The 20,400-nt window shown below is 51.1% G+C and overlaps 1 protein-coding gene and 1 pseudogene across 1 annotated transcript in view; one reads left to right on the forward strand and one right to left on the reverse strand.

The window, feature by feature from the left end:
* Positions 1–7,320: 7,320 nt before the first annotated feature.
* LOC130026020 (protein Mis18-beta-like) lies at positions 7,321–8,668 on the reverse strand (annotated as a pseudogene).
* A 6,371-nt stretch (positions 8,669–15,039) lies between these two features.
* GSR (glutathione-disulfide reductase) overlaps positions 15,040–20,400 on the forward strand; it is a 47,081-nt gene continuing 41,720 nt past the window's right edge. The window contains exon 1 of the mRNA XM_056116705.1: positions 15,040–15,283. Within this exon, the coding sequence (XP_055972680.1) occupies positions 15,047–15,283 (237 nt within the window). The 5' untranslated portion in view covers positions 15,040–15,046. The remainder of the gene's footprint in view (positions 15,284–20,400) is intronic.

Consider the following 20,400-nt stretch of genomic DNA (forward strand, 5'->3'; position numbering starts at 1 on the left):
AGCTTGGGAGATACAGTGCGAGGATTAAGGCTCTTCCCTTACTTCCCGAGGACCTTGATTCAATTCCCAGCACCACCTATGGTCCCCCGAGTACCACAAGGAGTGATCCCTGAGCACAGAACCGGGAGTAGCACTGGAGACACCTCTAGGTGTGCTCCCACTGACCCCCAAAATGAACAAGCAAGACTCCAGGCTGTCTCTGTTGGTGATCACAGCTGTTCTTCCCTAGCAAGCATCTCCCTGCAGTCCCAGGGTCCGGCTTCATCAGCCACCCCCCAGCTCAGTCTGAAGGGGGGGGGGTGCGGAGAAGCTCACCTCTAGGGGATGGGAGAGCAGGAAGAGATTCCTTTTGTGCCCACAAAGATCCTTTTCATGCCACACAACTTGTACTTGATCTCAGGAATGTGATGAACTTGGTGTTATGGAGCAAATTTATTTTTTGAGGGTTGGTTTTGGTTTTGGTCAGACCGCCCCTGGTGGGGTTCAGAGGCGACTCCTTTCTTTGTGCTTGGGGACCCGTGCAGAGCAGGGACTCAAACCAGTTCTCCTGCATTCAGAGCAGCACTCGGCCCACTGGGCTACCCCTCAGACCTGTCCAGCATCATCTTAATGAACCGTAGCTTGCAGATAGCACCTTCTCTCCAGTCAGAGCTCTTAAGCCTGCTGTTTAGGGAAAAACTTGGTGGGGACCAGTGAACAGAAGCCAAACACACAGCATTTGATTATCAGCATCCAGGGCATGGGAGCTGCCACGTGCTTCCTTGGGACCATCAGCTGTGACTATGCTTGGCCCAGAAATAAAGGGGGATTCTGATTAAGAGAAGGGAAGCAGTGAAGCAACCCAGTGGAGACCTCTGCTTTCTGCTGTCTGGGGGCACACTGCATACCACAGTACTAGGCGGGTCCCGAGCTGAGCATGGTGGATGCCCTAGAGAGACAGATGTCCAGTTCAAGCGAGGCTGGGAGGTGAGAGAAGTAGGCAGAAGAAAATCTCCAAAGATCGACCTGGAGTTCTTAGTTACACAGTAAAAGGAGGTTGTGTACGGGACCAGGCAACCAGATCAGGAAACTAGAAGATCCGTGAGTCACACAGCCTGAGACAGACTTTAATGTATCAGCATCCTTGCTGGTCGCCTAAGGAAGCAATCTGGACACATCCTCTGCAGATCAACTGAATGTTAGGCTTTGCAAGTCATGCGATCTTTGTTTAATTATTTTTATTTATTTTCTCCTGGCGGTGCTCGGGGGACCATATGGGATGCTGGGAATCAAACCCGGGTCAGCCTCGTGCAAGGCAGATGCCCTACCCTCTGTGTTATTGCTCCAGTCCCTGTGTTTATTTACTTTTGTAGCATGAAAACAGACAAAAAAGGGATGGACAGCAAGGGACCTAGAGACAGTGGAGATGTGATACTGGTCCTTTGGTGGTGGTATCGTGCATTTACAGTTTTTGCTCAAAACAAACGTTTACACTATCATAGAGATAGTACAGAGAGTTCAAGGGCTTGCCTTGCATGCACTGTCCCAGGCTTAGTCCCCAGCACTCCGTTCTGATTACTTTCAGGAATGAAATCAATACAGCCAGGAGTGAACCTTGAGTATTACCAGGTGTGGCTCAACACCCCTCCCCAAAAAAGTACACAATCGTGTTAACTCAGTTAAAAACAAATACGTACAAGGAAAGCATGGCTGTGTTCTGATAAATAGGTGTGGCCGAGCTCTAATAAAGCTTCATTTATAGTCTGTGGGCTGGATCTGACCTGCAGAGTTTCCTGACCCCTAATCTGAAGTATTTAAAAACCTCAAACTATCTTAGTCATGGAGTAATACTTCAAACTATCTTAGTCATGGGGTAATACTTCCTTGTGGTAAAGGGAACCTTTTTAACCTTGCTTAACAAACCTATAGCACTGTAGCACTGTAGCACTCCTGTTGTTCATTGATTTGCTCAAGCGGGCACCAGTAACATCTCACAACAAACTGTAAGGCTTGTTGTTACTGTTTTTGGCATATCGAATACATCACAGGTAGCTTGCCAGGCTTTGCCAGGCGGCTGAGATCCTCTCAGTAGCTTGCCAGTCTCTCCGAGAGGGGCAGAGGAATGGAACCCGGGTCAGCCGCGTACAAGGCGAACACCCTACCCACTGTGCTAGCTCTCCAGTCCCCATATATGAAATACATGTATATATATGTGTGTGTATAATAGTCATTGGGCCACAACCAGCTGTGTTCAGGGCTTACTCCTGGCTCTACAGTGGCTGTACACTCAGGGATCACTCCTGGCTCTACCCACCTGGCGGACTCAGGTGACCATATTGGGTGTCAGGAATTGAACCCCAGATCGGATGCATGCAAGACAAGCACCTTACTGCTGTACGTAAGTTCTGGCCCCAAGTTCTCAACATTTAACATGATATTGTATAATAATGTTTCTTTCCTCATAGTTATTCTCATAAATAACAATCACAGATCACAGAGCGCAGATCATCCTGTTATTCGTCGATTGCCTCGAGCAGGCCCCAGTAATGTCTCCTTCATCCTAGCCCTGAGATTATATTCAAGGCTCTTTAGGAGAATGAGACCCATCATTGTTACTGGTATTTGGCATATTGGGTACGCCACGGGGAGTTTGCCAGACTCTGCCGTGTGGGCAGGTTACATTCAGGAGCCTGCCAGTTTGTCAAAGTAGGAATGAGATGTCATAATAAAATGTCATTTGCGGCCGCGCGGTTCCGGGCTCTGGTTTTTATAGTCTCTGAGTCTTGGCCGCTGATGGGATTACACGGCACCAGGAAAATAACAATACATGATCATAAAGCATTCAACAACCTATACAGGCCTCTAGGATTTTCTTTATTTATTTTTACTTTTTGGGTCACACCCAGCGATGCACAGGGGCTAATCCTGGCTCTGCATTCAGGAATTACTCCTGGCGGTGCTTGGGGGACCATATGGGATGCCGGGGATCGAACCTGGGTTGTCCGCATGCAAGGCAAATGCCCTACCCGCTGTACTATCACTCCAGCCCCTAGGATTTTCTATAGAAGTATTATTACCCCATTCCCTTTGACATAATAGCTAGTGACCTCCAACCCCAAATAACACTAAGTTGTAATGTGACTTATAAGTCACTAATACATTTCCAACAAGTCATGCTATAGAAAAATACTAAGGGAGAGGGAGGACACATTTAAAAAATAATTCAGAAATAAAAAGTTGGACCCAGGGAAACAGCTAAAAGTGCTGGTGAGTGTCTGGAGCCCCAGATTTAAACTCCAGCATCACACGACCTCCCTAGCACCCTGGGTAGAGCCCTAGTAGCTCTCAGTACAGCTGGGGATGCACTAAAAGCAAGCCAAAAAAAAGAGCAAAGAAGAAAAGGACACGCAACATGTCTCCTGCAAAAACAGAATCACTGAAAAAAAAAACTCTTGGATCTTGTATTTCTACCTTAGAACACTATCAAAGATGGTTTATTTCAATATTAAGAGAACAGATTTTGTGGTCAGGATGTGCTCGGTGGTAGATAGTTTGATTTCCAGCCTGTAGCCCAGAATTCAATCGCTGGCACCACATATAGTCCCCCGAGGCACCGTCAGAAACGATCCCTGAGTGTAAAGCCAGGAGTAAGCCCCGAGCACCACTGGGTATGCCCACTCCCACCCCCTGCATGAGTTGGCTGCATGCAAGGCAAGAGCTCTACCTGCTGGACTATCTCTCTGGCCCATAATTGTATGTTTTGTTTGTTTGTTGTTTATTTATTTGTTTGTTTATTTTAGAGCCATACCCAGCAATGCTCAGGGTTGTGCTTCTGGGACCGTGCAGTATTAGGAATTAAATGTGGACCTCCTCCATGTATCCGCTTAGCCCTTGAGCCATCTCTCTGCCCCTAATTGTGTAATTTTTTAAATTGTAATGGCCATATTTAGTGATGCTGGACGGTGTTGGGGCGGGGCATGTGGCACCTGAGTTTGAACCCATTCAAGCTTACTTGAGTCTTATCCTTGGACCTTAACAATCTTAGCTAATCGTGTATGAGTCACTTATCCTCTCTGGGAATCAGTCTCCTCTATAAAGAGATAATAGTCCTTTTCTTGGAAAACGGTGTTTTTAAGCTACACCAGTGGTGTTCAGGGGCTCCTCCTGGTTCTCTGCTCAGGGGCCATTCCTGATGGTGCACTGGGGACCATGTTTGGTGGCCATGGTCACCGTATACAAGGAAAGCGCCCTATACTCTGTAATATCTGTGAGAAGGACAATAGACCCCTGCCCACATTTCACAGCAGCTAACACCAGAAAGCAGGAACTGCCAAGGAGCTGCTGAGTCTGGGTGGTGTGCTATGCCTGTGGAACTCAAGATGTCCTTGAGACAGTCACAGTCTCCCTTTGTAATCCTGGAACATACCCCCAGTGTTCTCTGCTTGGTTTTCTGCTCTCTTACAGTGAGACTTTCTGCAACACTGGTTTTAACACATCACATGGAATTATAAAATTAGGTAACAGAATTCGTTGCTTGGGGCTGGAGATAGTATGTCTTGCACATAGCCATTCGAGGTTGGATCCCTGTATCCCACGTGGTTCCCTGAGTCTCACCAGGAGTCATCCCTGAGTGCAGAGCCAGGAGTAAGCCATGAACACCACCAGCCGTGGCCCTCAAACTAATAAAAACAAAAACTAACAGACTGGAGAGATAGTTTAGCGGGTAAGGTGCTTGTCTTGCACGTGACTGACCTGGGTTCAAACCCTGGCACCCCCTGTAATCCCCCAAGCCTTCCACCAGGAGTGACCCCTGAGAGCAGAGACAGGAGTGATCCCTGAGCACTACCAGGTGTGCCTAGCTCCCACTCAAAAAAAAAAAAAAAGATAGTACCACTGCTAAGGCATTTTGCACAGCCCACTGTAGTTCAATCTCCCCAAAACCAAAAAGCAAAAAATACAACAAACACACCTTTTTTCATGTTTCCAAATTTTGTTTTATGACATCATTTTTCACCTGTATTTCCTGGTTGGGAGCTGGGTTTTATAGTCTCTGGGTCTTGGCCGTTGATGGGATTACACGGCACTAGGGGGCAGTTGGTGGGTGTGACCCCTGTCCTCTGGAAGATGGAGGATCTGGGTGGAGGATGCTCAGCCCCGATCCAAGCAGGCTTGGAGATCTCAGCCCCGGGAGACATCTTTTTATCTCATTCTTACTTTGGCCAACTTGGCAGGCTACCGAATGTTACCTGCCCACACAGCAGAGTCTGGCAAACTCCCCGTTATGTACCCAATATGCCAAATACCAGTAACAATGATGGGTCTCATTCTCCTAACCCTAAAAGAGCCTTGAATATGGCACTTTTTAAAATCTCAGGGCTCGGACGAAGGAGACGTTACTGGTGCCTGCTCGAGGCAATCGACAAACAACAGGATGATCGTGATGATTTCCTGGTTGAAGACATCTTCTCTGACCCTTGACAATATACCCAACTTCTTAAACTGGTCATGGTCCTACATGGTGTCATGTCACTTTTTAAAACTTTTTTTTAGGCAGTTATTGAATGTTTTAACGTTTCTTTCATCATCATCATAAAATTAAATTTACATGTGGAAACTGTATGTTATCTGTATATTACACAAGATATATATTACCCAATTGACTAACTTACTGACTATTGCATACAGACTCTATGTGTACCAGTATTTTACATTTAAAAGGTTCTCAATATTTACGTAACAATTGCTCCCCACAAGAAAGGCGGATCAGTATTCAGTTCAGTTCACTTCTAGATTCATTATGGATCTTTAGGTCAAAGTACTCAAGGGCCATTGCTCTCAATCCCCAAATTTGCAACCAGCTTTTTCAGAAGTATTATGAAACTGACAAGAAGCTAGAGATAATAAACCACATTTCCTATTTCGAAGGGGATCCTCTAGAAGAATCCAGCAGCACCAGTTCACTGACAAGAATGTTCCGTTTTCTTTTTCTTTTTAACAAAATAGTCCAGGAGTCTCCTTATTTTTAAACAAACACCTCTCATGCCATGAATTCCCAGGGAATGGGCTCCAGCCTCGCAGTCTCCTTTCCACTGGTTGGTTCTTACAAAGTGTGCTTCTCTGGGCGGAGCAGGCTAGGGCTTCAGTTGAATGCAAGCCCCTTTCTCTTTGGTTTCCTCCTTTTTCTGACCATTTCCCTTCACCCGTTTCAGGAAGTTGTCTCAACTCTTTTTTTTTCTTTTTGGGTCACACCCGGCGATGCACAGGGGTTACTCCTGGCCCGTCACTTCACTCAGGAATTACTCCTGGCGGTGCTCGGGGGACCATATGGGATGCTGGGAATCAAACCCAGGTTGGCCACGTGCAAGGCAAACACCCTCCCCGCTGTGCTATCGCTCCAGCCCCAGTTGTCTCAACTCTTAAAAGTGCTTAATAATGCTCAATACAAACATTAATTTTCTCGGCAAGAATCTTGTCCTTAGTGGTACAATATGGAAAGTATCATGCTAAGCGAAATGAGTCAGAAAGAGAGGGATAGACATAGAAAGATTGCATTCATCTGGGGGATATAAAGTAACAAAGTATGAGATTAATACCCAAGAATAGCTGAGATCAGCACCAGGAGGATTACTCCATAACTTAGAGGCCAGCCGGGTATCCTAGAGGAAAGGGCTATTCAGATAGAGAAGGGAGCACCAAATAAAGGATGTTTGGAGGATCCTCCCAGGAGGGGAGATGCATGTCGAAAGTAGACTATGGACTGAACATGTTTGCCACTCAATGCCTCTTTTGCAGACCACAACACCCAAAAGGAAAGAGAGAACACAGGGGATTGCCCTGCCACAGAGACGGGGGATGGGGGGATGGGGGTGGGAGGGATATTATCCATGGTGGTGGAAAATGGGCACTGGTGGAGGGATGGGTATCTGATCATTGTATAATTGAAACCAAAGCACAAAAAATTGTAAATCTACAAGTTTAAAAAAAATAAAATAAAATAAAGGGAAAAAAAAAAAAGAATCTTGTCCTTGACTTGTTTGTTAACAACAATGCCAACAGCATGCTGGATAACATTGTAGACCCTTCCAGTTTTGCCCTGGTAACATCTGTGGGGCATTCCTTCTTGGACCGTGCCCATTCCCTTCTACAATATCACCGTCCTTGTGTATCCTCATGGACGTCGCCAAAGGAACAACTCCATGCTTTCTAAAAGGTCTAGAGAACATGCAGTGGGTGCCCCTCCTCTTTCCCCTTGTGTTGGTCATTTTGATGATGGCGCTTCCATCCAGCCGAAAGGACAGAGAGCAGTGTCCTGACCCTCGTACTCAGTCTCTTGGCCCTGGGTCAGTTTTCTGTCTTGGACCTAGCAGGAGCCTGTCCTTCAGAATCTTCATCAGTGAATCTATGCGGCCACGTGTTAACATGATCTTCTCTATCAGCTCCAACACCTACTCTTCGAGAGGTTCCTTGTGAATCTCCATCTCAGAGGCAGGCACTGTGGCTTTTGTTGACAAGAGATAGCACACCACTTTGTCACTGGAAAGGCAAAAGTGGCCTCTTACGGCGGCCAGGGCAGCATGGGTTGAATATAGATGAAAACCAGCAGGAACTCTACAGGAACAACAGAAGAAAAGGTGGGAAAGTGCTGCCTTTGAGCAAGTCATCAATGCCCACTAGAAGAGGCTCTTTCCCAAACCACGTTGTTGGTGACTCTGGAGAAGACCACAGCGCCCAGGGCGAGAGTCAGGTTCCAGGCAAGGCGCACCGGGTCAGCGAGCACCGCGTGGCAGCGTGCGCACCGGACCACCGCGCACTAGAGTACCGCGCACTGAGCACCGTGCACCGGACCACCGCGCACCAGAGCACCTTGCACCGGACCACCGCACCAGAGTACCCTGCACCGGACCACCGCGCACCAGAGCACCTTGCACCGGACCACCGCACCAGAGTACCCTGCACCGGACCACCGCGCACCAGAGCACCTTGCACCGGACCACCGCACCAGAATACCCTGCACCGGACCACCGCGCACCAGAGCACCGTGCACCGGACCACCGCACCAGAGTACCCTGCACCGGACCACCGCGCACCAGAGCACCTTGCACCGGACCACCGCACCAGAGTACCCTGCACCGGACCACCGCGCACCAGAGCACCTTGCACCGGACCACCGCACCAGAGTACCGTGCACCGGACCACCGCGCACCGGAGCACCTTGCACCGGACCACCGCACCAGAATACCCTGCACCGAACCACCGCGCACCAGAGCACCGTGCACCGGACCACCGCGCACTAGAGTACCGCGCACTAGAGTACCGTGCACCGGACCACCGCGCACCAGACCACCGCACTGTACCATCGCGCACCGCTGGGCTGCAGCCCCAACGGCAACCGCGTGCGCTCCCTGGGCCTCAGCCCCGAGCGCACGCCGAGCAGCGACGACCCTTTCACCACCTGGGTGTCCCGTTCCATGGAAGTCGTGAAAGAGGGTTCATCCGCCGCCTTCTGAGCGCTGCCACCCGAGCCACCCCGCGTCGGCTGCAGTGCGACCCGGCCAGAGCGCAGCTTCCCGGAGGGGACTGCTGTAAAACCTGCTTTAAAAGTAAGAGGCCAGCAAATGGCCAAAGACATCAGGATGGAAAATTTGTCTACAGAGCTGCGCTTACCTGGAGGGAGGGAGCAGTCATGCATGGTAGTTGGTGTCCTGGGACAGTGCACTCGTGAAAAAGATAACAAGTCACAGTACCTCATTAAAAAGGGTAAATAAATTGAAATAGCACTGCACTGTCCTCCCGTTGTTCATCAATTTGCTCGAGCCGGCCCAGTAATGGGCCCAGTAACGTCTCCATTGTGAGACTTGTTACTGTTTTTGGCATATCGAATACCTTGGGGTAGCTTGCCAGGCTTTACCCTGCGGGCCAGATACTCTCAGTAGCTTGCCAGTGGAGGAATTGAACCCGGGTCGGCCAGGTTGGCGGCGTGCAAGGCAACCGCGCTATCCCCTGTGCCATTGCTCCAGCCCAAATTGAAATACATTTCTTTATTATCACCAGTAAATGTTTTCTATATCAATTTTTTGTGGGTGGGGGGGTTGTTTTGGGCCACCCCAATGGTGCTCAGGGTTACTCCTGGCTCTGCACTTAGGAATCACTCATGGTGTTGCTCAGGAAACTGTATAGGGGTGCCAGGGATTGAACTTGGGTGGGCCACATGCAAGCAAGACCCTTATATCACTCCAGTGCTGTATACCTACTTTATATAATCTGTGTATCTGGAGTCATGTAAATTTTTTTTTGTCAATTTCCCCCAAATTCTGAATCCTAAGCAGAATCAAACCTTGCCTGTAAGTTCTGTTTCCTTCTTTTCTTAAAAAAAAAAATTTTTTTTTTCGGAGGGTCACATCAACAGTGCTCAGGGGTTACTCCTGGTTCTGCACTCAGGAATTACTCCTGGTGTGCTCGGTGGACTACATGGATGCTGGGGTTCAAACCCAGGTCTCTGTGTGCAAGGCAAACACGTCTTGACCTGCTGTACCATCTCTCCGGCCCCTCTTCCTTCCTTTTCTGCAAAGCCAGGAACCGAACCCAGGGCAAGTGCTCTATTATATCTCCAACCATCTTCAATCTTTTTCGACATGGAACACTTCCTCAGATATGCTTTTTTTTAAATTTTTATTTATTTTTTTTATTAGTGAAACACCATGATGTACAGTTGTAGACTTACAAACTTTCATGTTTGGGTTTCAGTTATACAATGAGCAAGTACCCATCCCTCCACCAGTGCCCATCCTCCACCACCAATGAACCCAGTAGCCCTTGCACCCCCCTATGCCCCCCACCCTGCCTCACCTCTGTGGTAGGGCATTCTCTTTTGCTCTCTCTTTCCTTCAGGGTATTGTGGTTTGCAATGGAGGTATTGAGTGACCATCGTGTTCGGTCTATAGTCTACTTTCAGCATATGTCTCGCATCCCGAGTGAGTCCTCCAAACACCCTTTGCTTGGTGTTCCCTTCTCTATCTGAGCTGCACTTTCCCCCAGCATGCGCTGCCAGCTTCCAAGCCATGGAGCAGACCTCCTAGTACTTCTCTCAATTATTTTTGGGTGTTTCTCTCCCATTCTGTTACTTTATATTCCCCAGATGAGTGCAGTCTTTCTATGTTTGTCCCTCTCTTTCTGACTCATTTCACTTAAGTGTATGCAAATTTCATGACTTCATCCTTTCTAACTGCTGCATAGTATTCCATTGTGTAGATGTATCAAAGTTTCTTTAACCAGTCATCTGTTCTCGGGCACTCAGGTTTTTTCCAGACTTTGGCTATTGTGAACAGTGCAGCAATGAACATACAAGTGCAGATGTCATTTCGACTATACTTTTTTGCATCTATAGGATATATTCCCGGGAGTGGTATTGCTGGGTCAAATGGGAGCTCAATTTCTAATTTTTTGAGAATCGTCCATACTGTTTTCCAAAAGGGCTGAACCAGTCGGCATTCCCACCAGCAGTGAAGGGGAGTCCCTTTCTCACCACATCCGCACCAACACTGGTTGCTTTTGTTCTTTTGGATGTGGGCCAGTCTCTGTGGTGTGAGATGGTATCTCATTGTGGTTTTGATCTGCATCTCCTTGATGATTAATGATGTAGAGCATTTTCTCATGTGCTTTTTTGCCATTCGGATTTCTTGTTTGAGAAAGTTTCTGTTCATTTCATTTCCCCATTTTTTGATGGGGTTGGATGTTTTCTTCTTGTGGAGTTCAACCAGTACTTTGTATATCCTTGATATCAACCCCTTGTCAGATGTGTATTCGGCGAATATTCTTTCCCATTCTGTAGACTGTCTTTGTATTTTGGTCGCTGTTTCTTTGGAGGTGCAGAAGCTTCTTAGTTTAAGATAGTCCCATTTATCTATCTCTGTTTTCACTTGCTCGGCCAGTGGCGTGGCGTCTTTGAAAATACCATTAGCCTCAATGTCATGGAGGGTTTTGCCAACTTTGTCTTCAATGTACCTTATGGATTCTGGCCTGTTGTTGAAATCTTTAATCCATTTTGATCTGAATTTTGTGCATGGTATTAGGTTGAGGTCTAAGCCCATTCTTTTGCATGTGGTTGTCCATTTGTGCCAGCACCATTTGTTAAAGAAGCTTTCCTTGCTCCACTTCACATTTCTTGCTCCCTTATCAAAAATTAGATGTTCATATATTTGGGGTTGTGTGTAGGGATATTTCACCCTGATCCATTGGTCTGCGGCTCTCCCTTTATTCCAGTACCATGCTGTTTTAATTGTTACTGCTTTGTAGTAGAGTTTGAGGTAGGGCAGGTTGATGCCTCCCATCGTCTTTTCCCCAATAATTGCTTTAGCTATTCATGAGTGTTTGTTGTTCCAAATGAATTTTAGGAGTGCCTGATCCATTTCTTTGAAGATGAATATCCTTATAGGGATATTGTATTGAATCTGTATAGTGCCTTGGGGAGTATTGCCATTTTGACAATGTTAATTCTTCCTATCCATGAGCAGTAGATATGTTTCCATTTCCTCATGTCCTTTGCGTTTTGTAGTCTTCTTTGTAGAGGTCCTTTACCTCCTTAGTTAAGCTGATTCCGAGGTACTTGATTTTCTGGGGGCACAATTGTGAATGGGATTGCTTTTTTCATGTCTCTTTCCTCTGTCTCATTATTTGCGCATAGGAAGGCCATGGATTTTTGGGTATTTATAGCCTGTGACTTTACTGTACAAGTCTATTTTTTCTAGGAATTTCTTGGTAGAGGCTTTAGGATTCTCTAGATATAGTATCATATCACCTGCGAATAGTGAGAGCTCGATTTCTTCCTTTCCTATCTGGATGCCCTTAATATGTTTTTCTTGCCTAACTGCTACTGCAAGTACTTCCAGTACTATACTGAACAGAAGGAACTTTCCTCAAGATAGTCAAAGCCATCTATGACAAACCTATGGCAAGCATTATCCTCAATGGGGAAGAACTAAGGGCCTTCCCTCTAAGATCAGGGACAAGACAAGGATGCCCACGCTCAGATGTGCTTTAATATAATGCATTTTTGAAAAGTATAGGCCAGTTCTTTAGGAAACTGTGAGTTAAAAAAGTGTGGGTGCACAACACGTTGTGTTTGGTGGCCGAAAACTGCCTCCCGAGGCCAGCCAAGAGTGGTGGGTGAACAAGGGAACCAGGAACAGAGGAACAGAACCACAGGCTAGTTGGTAATCAGCAACTGTTTATTTCTCCTTTAAGTGTAGATATACAGAAATCGTGAAGGGTGAGGGTACACATCGGTGGGGTTGAACACTGTTCTAACAATAAACAGTTGAAAGCTCCTCCTTCAGGGGAGGTTCTTCTAGGAGATTAACTTCCGGACAAAATCTCATCTGGAGGTTCAGCACTCTACATTACCAGGAGATCGGTTCAAGGGTGGGATTCTAAGAAGGGTGTATTGCTTTCTCCTTTCTTTAGCTTTATTTCTAGTCATTTGTATGAACAGTAAGAGATGCGTTGTGCTAAGGAGCGTTGCTTCCTGGGGACAGCTCACTATAAATCCCAGACCACAGTGCTCAGTCTTTCCTAACCCCAGCAAGGTCCATCAGTTACTGCTTTTGGGGTCATGACAGAATTTGTTAGATCACAGTGCTCTTAACTTATTATAGCTTGTCTCTTTCAATGCCAGGGTAACTTACAGCTTGACATGGGTCCATTCAAGTCCCTAGTTGGGAACCATCCTTTTGGGGTATTGTGAACGAAGGGCAACTGAGGCTTAAGTCAAGTAAATATGACAGATACCCAAGAGTAAATATTATTCGGAGTCAATTAACTCCCATGTCACAAAAGCATAGCATCAACTGTTTTCCTGTGTCTATACAAAAAGGACACTGCTAAACCATGCAAAGGAAAGAAAAGCAAACCAATAAGGCAAACATAAAGCAGGCAAGAAAGCAAACAATAAAGCAAACAAAAAAAAGCAAACATAAAGGAAAGAGCAAAGCAATATAGGATTAGGAGTTACTGAAGGAATTGGGTGTGCTTGGGAGCACTGTGGTGGGAGTAACTCAATACAAGTAAGAGCAAACCAATGTTATCCAACAGAAACATCTCTCAATTTGGATTTTTCTATGTAGTCTGTTGGGGATCAAACCTGGACCTCACATTCAGAGTTCTGAAGTATTTCTTTCTTTTTGTTGTTGGTTTTGGGGATGGATCTCTTGGTGGTGCTCAGAGCTGACTCCTGATTCTGCACATAGGGATCGACTCCTGGCAGTGCTCTGGGACGAGACAGGGTACTGGGGATGGAACCCCAGTCGACTATGTGAAAGGCTGGTGCCTTTCGCTGTCCTGTGGTTCCAGTACAAGGTGTGTATTTTGGACTGTGTCAGGGCAGGAAGCACACAGTGACAACAGTCTCATTACTGATGGTATTTAATGATTTGCGGAAGACCCACTGGAGTTCGCATTTTACCTTTATGACCAATAAGCAGACTTTGTGGGGGGGCATATTCTGAAACTGACATAATCCTTCAAACCTTTATCCAGAGGTCTTAATATTCATTGATGGTTAAATGACACAAGTATCACAATGACAGTTGCAAATGACGATTTTTTTCTGTCTTTCTTAATATTATCACAGGCCATTCTGCAGGAGAGCACTTTTCCTTCTACCCTCTGATGCTTTTTGATTAGGGGAAGGGTGGGGGGGAGGGTCTCCAAGGACAAAGCTCTCTCTGCACTGATTTCCGAGTGCTGAGCCCAGCTCACGACCCTAGAGCACTCTCTGCTTTGGAGATGACAGGGCTACAGAACAGTGAACTCTCACCATGTACTTTGTTCAAAGTCCACTTAGCAGAACGCTGGGCAGTTGGTGGTAACAGCTACTCAGAAAAGACTGCTTTTTTTAGCGTGGGAGAAAAGTGCATGTGTCTCCGTTTCTACCCTATTTTATGTTTATTTGGGGGCCAGAACCCTGGGTGGTTAGGGACTGCATGAGGGGTGGTGGGGCCCTGGGACCACTACAGGCTGCGTCTACCATGGCCACGTGGATGCAAGCTTGTACCCAGCCACTTTGCTCTCTCCTGCTCCTCTTCCCTTTTTCTTTTCTCTTTTGGGGTCACACCCGGCGACACACAGGTATTGCTCCTGGCTCTGTACCCAGGAATTACTCCTGACGGTGCTGGGTGACCATACGGGATGCTGGGAATCCAACCCCAGTCCGCGGCGTGCAAGGCAAACGCCCTACCCGCTCTGAGCTCCAGGCCTGTCTACCAGATTTTTATGCTTCATCGATGGACCCCAAAGTTCGCTATTCTAATATCTACCAAACAACATGAATTTAAGACCTCCATGAAAGCTGCAGAAGGTCTGTGTGTGAGGGTAGGGTGGGGTGGGAAGGCCTCCGATGGGTGAGTCACGCACCATGAGCCCCCTCTCCAGCCCCAGGAACGAGTTTTGTGTAAGAGGATCAGGCTTTAAGTCTCAACTCCCCTCCCAGCTCATTTCACTCTGTCCAAAGTGAGGGCAGACCTGGGAGGTGGCTGAGAGCTAGTGCATGCCCTTTGCACGCGGGAGCGCCGGGTTCCATCCCTGAGCACCTAGGGGTCCGACCCCCGCCGTCCCCAGCACCGAGTAGGCAGAAGCCCCAGAACTGCAATGCGCCCCCACCCCAAGGAGGTCACCCTAAAGAAGACAAAAAATCGCAGCTAGGGCCAGAGAACTAAAGCAGGGGCGAAGGTGCACTAAGGTGCACGGTCTGTGGCTCCCGAGCCCGGAGCAGAGCCCAGCTGTGGCTCAAGCCCCTACTCCGGAAACAAAGACAGAAAATACCGCCAAGCGAGGGGGACGCGCGTCCCTCTCCCGGGGACAGCGACAGCGCCCCGGGCGCAGCTAGCGCGCCCCCCGGCCGGCCAGCACGCACACGTGGCCCCGGCCCCGCCCCCGCGCCCGCGCCCGCCCCGGCCGCGCCTGCGCCCTGGCGGCCGCCCGCCCGCCCCGCCCCGCCCCGCCCCGCCCCCGCCCCCGGCGGCGCCCCCGGCCGCGCCTGCGCCCTGGCCGCCCCGCGCGCCCCGCCCCTCCGCGCATGGCCGCGCTGCCCCGGGCCCTGGGCGCAGGCGCCGTCCCCCGCCGGCTGCTGCCCGCGCGCGCCCCCGTCCCCGCCCGCGCCATGGCCGGCCGGCCCGAGCCCCCCGCGGCCCGCGCCGCCTACGACTACCTGGTGATCGGCGGCGGCTCGGGCGGGCTGGCGAGCGCGCGGCGGGCGGCCGAGCTGGGCGCCAGGGCCGCCGTGGTGGAGAGCCACAAGCTGGGCGGCACCTGCGTGAGTACGGGCGGGGGGCGCGCGGGAGTGCTCCCGGCGGGGGGCGCGGGGGAGTGCTCCCCGCAGGGGGACTGGGGTGCTCCCAGCAGGGTGCCGCGAGGCTGCTCCCCGCAGGGGGCTCGGGGACTCGGGGGAGTGCTCCCCGCAGGGGGCCCGGGGTGCTCCCCACAGGGGGTCTGGGGGCGCTCCTCGCAGGGTGCCGCGGGGGTTTTGGGAGTGCTCCCCGCAGGGGGCTCGGGGACTCGGGGGAGTGCTCCCCGCAGGGGGCTCGGGGTGCTCCCCACAGGGGGACTGGGGGTGTTCCTCGCAGGGTGCCGCGGGGCTTTTGGGGGTGCTCCCCGCAGGGGGCTCGGGGGTGCTCCTCGCAGGGGGACGCGGGGGGCTGACGGGAGTGCTCCCCGCAGGGTGCGGGGAGGGGGGCTCAGGGGATGCTCCCTGCACGGAACCTGGGGGGAGGGCTGGGGGGGGATGCTTCCTGCACAGAGCCTCAGGGGTCTGGGGGGTTGCTCCTTGCACGGAGCGCCCCGCAGGGGGGCTTGAGGGGAGTGCTCCCCTGCCCACACCACGGGTTCCAGGTCCCCAGCGCGGAGCCGTGGCGGGGGGTTTGGGGGGGGGGGCGGGTGCTCCGGGGGTCTTGCTCCCAGCTCCAGGCCGCGGGGGTCTCTGAGGGTCGTGCCCCCTGCCCTCCCCGCGGCAGGCTGCATGCTGCATGCCGGCTGCAGCCCGCCAGACCCGTGCACCTGGGTCTCCACCTCCCTCCGGGGTCGGGGGGCGCTGTGGGGGGCTTGCGGGGGGCTTCTCGCGCTCGCTGATCGGAAGGTCTGCGGCCCGGGTGCAGCCGGTGCCCCGAGCATCCTGTCGGCCTGGTTCGGCGGGGGCCGCCCCCGGTGCTGAGGGGGCGCTGCCGGCTGGGACCCTGCGGCTGGGACCCTGCGGGGCTGCGTGGGACCGGCCTTCCGCGGGGGGAACGTGCCCAGCCCCGCCCGGTTCTCCCTGCGGGCCCAGGGGGCTGTTCTCAGTGCGGCTGCCTTGAGGGTCCCCAGCCCTGGCGCCTGGCGGGCTCCCGGCGGAGAGCGCTCCTTGGCGTGTCTTGGTGGGGCTGGGGGCCTTGTGTGCGACTCCCCCCAGCCGACCCCTGATCCGGGGTGGCACCTGAGCACAGCCACAAGTAGCCCTGAGCACTGCTAGACGTGGCCCCATTATTGTCCCCAAGGTAGTTGTGGATCCTGCGGTCAGATGATATTTTTAAACACCCATTTAAAAAAAAAAATTGTTTTTCTTGGCGGGAGAGCTAGTAGAGCCGGTAGGGCACTTGCCTTGCGCGAGGTGGACCTAGTTTGTTCCCTGGCACCCCATAAGGTCCCCCCCCATACCTCAGCACGGAGGCAGAAGTGACCCTGAGCACCGTTGGGTGTGTCCGTCCCCCAAGTAACTGGTGTGGCCTCTTCTAACAGATTTGGGTGAGGTACAGGCTGTTGTATTAAAGTGCTGTGCAGGGGTAATCTGGGGTTGGGATGGGTTCAGCACATCCCTCTGAAGACTGTTTAAATTGAGGGTGAACTTCCTCGGGGCAGGGATGGGTTGGTGTGTTCACCCAGCTATTTTGTGGATGGGAGCGCCCTGCCCGGCAGCGCTCAGGAATTGCTCCTGGCCCTGCTGCGGGAGACCCTGTGGGAAACGGGGGTGGGGGTGGTGGGGAAACTGGTGTGCAGAGCCCAAGGCAAAGCCCCACTTGCTGTATTATCACTCCAGCCCCGTTCAGCTGCCTCACCCCCTTGCAAAGTTACCTTTGGTGAAATTAATAAAAAGTCAGATTTGACAGCTCTGAACGGGCTGACTCCCACTCTGTTGTCCATCCAGCGCTTGATTTTCTAGCTGAAACGGAAGTGGGCTGAGGGAGGGAAACCCCTGTTGCTTGTCCTCTTGCCCCGGGCACCTCTGGGCAGGTCTGCAGGAGGGCTGCACAGCCCGAGAGCTGTGCGTGCTTCACCCCAGCGTCCCCCACCCCGCTTCTGTTGCAATCAGCTTCTTACTGCCGGGTTGCACCTGCATTGATCAGGAAGGGACGGGCTTGTGCCCCCTCCTTGGTTCCTGTTAGGAGTCTGAGCACGCTGAGAGGGAAGCTGCTTCCGTGAGCGAGCCTGGGAGAGCCACAGTGTGCCTTGTGGCCCATCCTGAGGCCAGTTGCCCACTTGAAGGCCAGTGTTCCAGGAGAAACGTTTCCTGGGGTACGAGCATCCTGAGACAATGGGGACCCTCGGTCCAGAGGACATGATCACGTTGTCAGGTTGATAGGGCTTCAGTAGGGATCTAGGGCTTTCCACTGACTGCTTGGGGAGGTTCGGTGTCTAAGGTCAGGGGCCAGAGAGTAGTACAGCAGGTAGGGTGTTGCTTTGCTGTGGTTGTCCCGGGTTCGATCTCCAGCATTCATCCCATTGTGATTCCCGGAGCACCACTGGGTGTGGTGCTTGGACTCTCTCAAAAGAGAGTCCAAGGTCAGGCGGCTGGGTGGAGTTTGGACCTGAGGCCATCCGTGCTGTCCCTGTGATGTGCTGGCCTTGTCCTCCTCCAGGTCTGCACGATGACCTTCATGAGTCCTTCCATAGGTGCTGCTGTGGGTTCTCCGATGCAGAGAGGCTGCCTGCAGCAGAACCTGGCCCAGTGTTTCTCCTGGGGGCTGGTGTCTTTTCCAGCCCTTCACTGGATCTTGTTCAACACCACACATGTGGCTGCAGGACACCCCAGGACTGAGGGATAGCCAGGGACCCCGAGGGGAGGAAGGGAGAGGAACAAGATGGAATCTCATGCTTGCTTGATGTCCAGCCTTGAGATGAGCACCTCAGGCTCCTGAGAAATCATAAATATTTGTATTTATTAACAAAAAATGATGTTTTTTAATATAAAAACAGAACTTTCTGCTAAGAGGTGATATCCTAGGGAGTAATTCTCTGCTTAACATGTTAGGACGTTTCATTTGGCCTTTCTCCTGCTGCCTTTGTTTCTGAGTTGTGGGGAAGGGTCTCTGCTTCAGTGGGGAGGGCCTGTCCCAACTCTTTGCAGGGTTTCCTCCTGGCTCTGCACGTGGACATCAGTCCAGGCACCACTCATGGGATCACAGGCAGGGACCAAGCCCAGGCCAGCCACGGGCTAGGCAAGCACCAGCCCTGGTCCCCCCGTACGTGCTGGGAACAGCCAACTGGTGTTCCCAATTGTCATCATAAACTTGGTGGGGCCCGTGATTTCCAGGGACTCAGGGAAGACTGAGACCAGCAGCTTGTGGTCCCTTTGTCCACATGCCTGGATTTCTTGCCTTCTGACTGTTTAGGGGGCAGTGGGGCCTTGCATGAGGTTATGCTGCCAGTACATTTGCTGACGGAGGTGCCATTCTTTGTTTTCGGGCTGTACTGGACTCTGTGCTCAGGGGTCACTCAGGGCTCAGGGAATCCTAAGTGTTGGCTGCATGCAAGGCAAGTGCCCTACCCACTGGGCCGTCTCTCCTGCTTCTCCACTCTTGGTTGAGGGACATGGGGCTCTGTTTGCGGCAGTGTCACACATGTGCTTCTCAGGGACAGACCTCCCGGCCGGAATGCTTGAAGTTCCTTTCATTATGGTATTCACTGAGGCCCGCGCCCCCTTTTAGATCTTACATGCTCCTAAGTGCTGTGTGGCCATAAGTCACTTTGGTGCCGGGCGTTATAGAGAGCTGCCAGGATGTGTCTCAGCACACGTGGAACTCTGGGGACTTGAACTCATGACCAGGTACTTGCAAGACGGATGTTCTAGGCCCTGGCACTATTCCTATTGGCCCTCAGAGTTTCTGTATGACTCCGCCAGGCCCCACAGTGTTCTGGAAGTAGCATCTCCCTTCTTGGAGAGATGGAACAGTGGATCGGGCCCTGATCTTGCAGAGAGCCAACCCGGGTTTGACCCCCAGCACCAATTATAGTCCCTTGAGCTTTGCCCAGAGTGATCCCTGAGCACAGAGCTAGGAATAAGCCTGAGCCCTGCCGGTGTGCCGCCCCTCCCCCCCAAACGTGCACTGGTGAAAGGAGTTGGAACAGTAGATGACTGAAACTCAATTATGAACAACTTTGTAAGCATGTATCTCACGATGATTCAATTGAAAAAAAAAACCAATGAAAACACAAAACAAAAACCCATGAGTGCACACTTAGATCTGACTTTCTGTCTGTCAAGTTAGATATTAAAAATGGGCAACAATTCCTTTTTTCCCCTTGACCTTGGTTAAAGATAAATGATCTTTTAGTTGCCTTGCATGGTGAAGTAATTCCTGAGATACAAGAGCTGATCTCTGGCCCCGGCTGTTGGCATCTTCTGAAAGCTCACTTTAATAGTTTCTCCAGATCAATTACAGGCTCAGGATTGCTCAATGCCAAGGTGAAGTCGAGTTTTCTGGGAGCTTTGTCTGCGGTTCAGTTCTCTGCCTACGCAGAGGTAGGAAGAGTCGGTTTGAGCAAAAGTTCCTTCTCACGCTTTGCTCCAGGGCCTGCAGGAGCCCAGGGCCCGATGTTCTTCCTGATGTAGCGATTCTGTGATAAAGAGGAACAGGATTCTTGCGGCATTGCCCGTGAGAGTTGGGCAAAGGAACGGTTGAACACGTCGTATTCTTGTTTTGCTTCTTGGGTCCTGGCCAGTGGTGCTCAGGGCTTGGGGATCTGTGCTCAAGGATTACTTCTGTGGTTGTGGTTCCAGAAGTCATTTTGGGGTCAGCCTCTGCCCCCCACCCCCGCCACTGTTTTTGGGGAGACCACACCTGACTGTGCTCAGGGCTTCCTCCTGGCCCTGTGCTCAGGGTTCTCTCCTGGCAGTGCTTGGGATTCCATGTCGGGTACAGGGAACAGGGCCCAGGTCAGCTGTGGGCCAGGCGAGCACCTTTAACCCCTGTCCTATCTTTCAGGCCCTATTTAAAGGAACCCGACAGTTCCTTCAGTATTATAGATACCCCTCACAAGGAGAAAATCACTCTGGTGTTTTCATGGGCTTGGTTTCATAAAACGTGGCACTCCTGTGTTTAAATAAAGAACGACCAGTAAGGGTGGGGTTAGTGGAAGTTTTACAATTTTTGCCGTTCGTTTCCTCATTGGTTAATTTTTAGC

The sequence above is a fragment of the Sorex fumeus genome, unplaced genomic scaffold, assembly GCF_029834395.1.
Source record: "Sorex fumeus unplaced genomic scaffold, SorFum_2.1 ptg000033l, whole genome shotgun sequence".
In the NCBI taxonomy this organism is placed as follows: Eukaryota; Metazoa; Chordata; class Mammalia; order Eulipotyphla; family Soricidae; genus Sorex; species Sorex fumeus.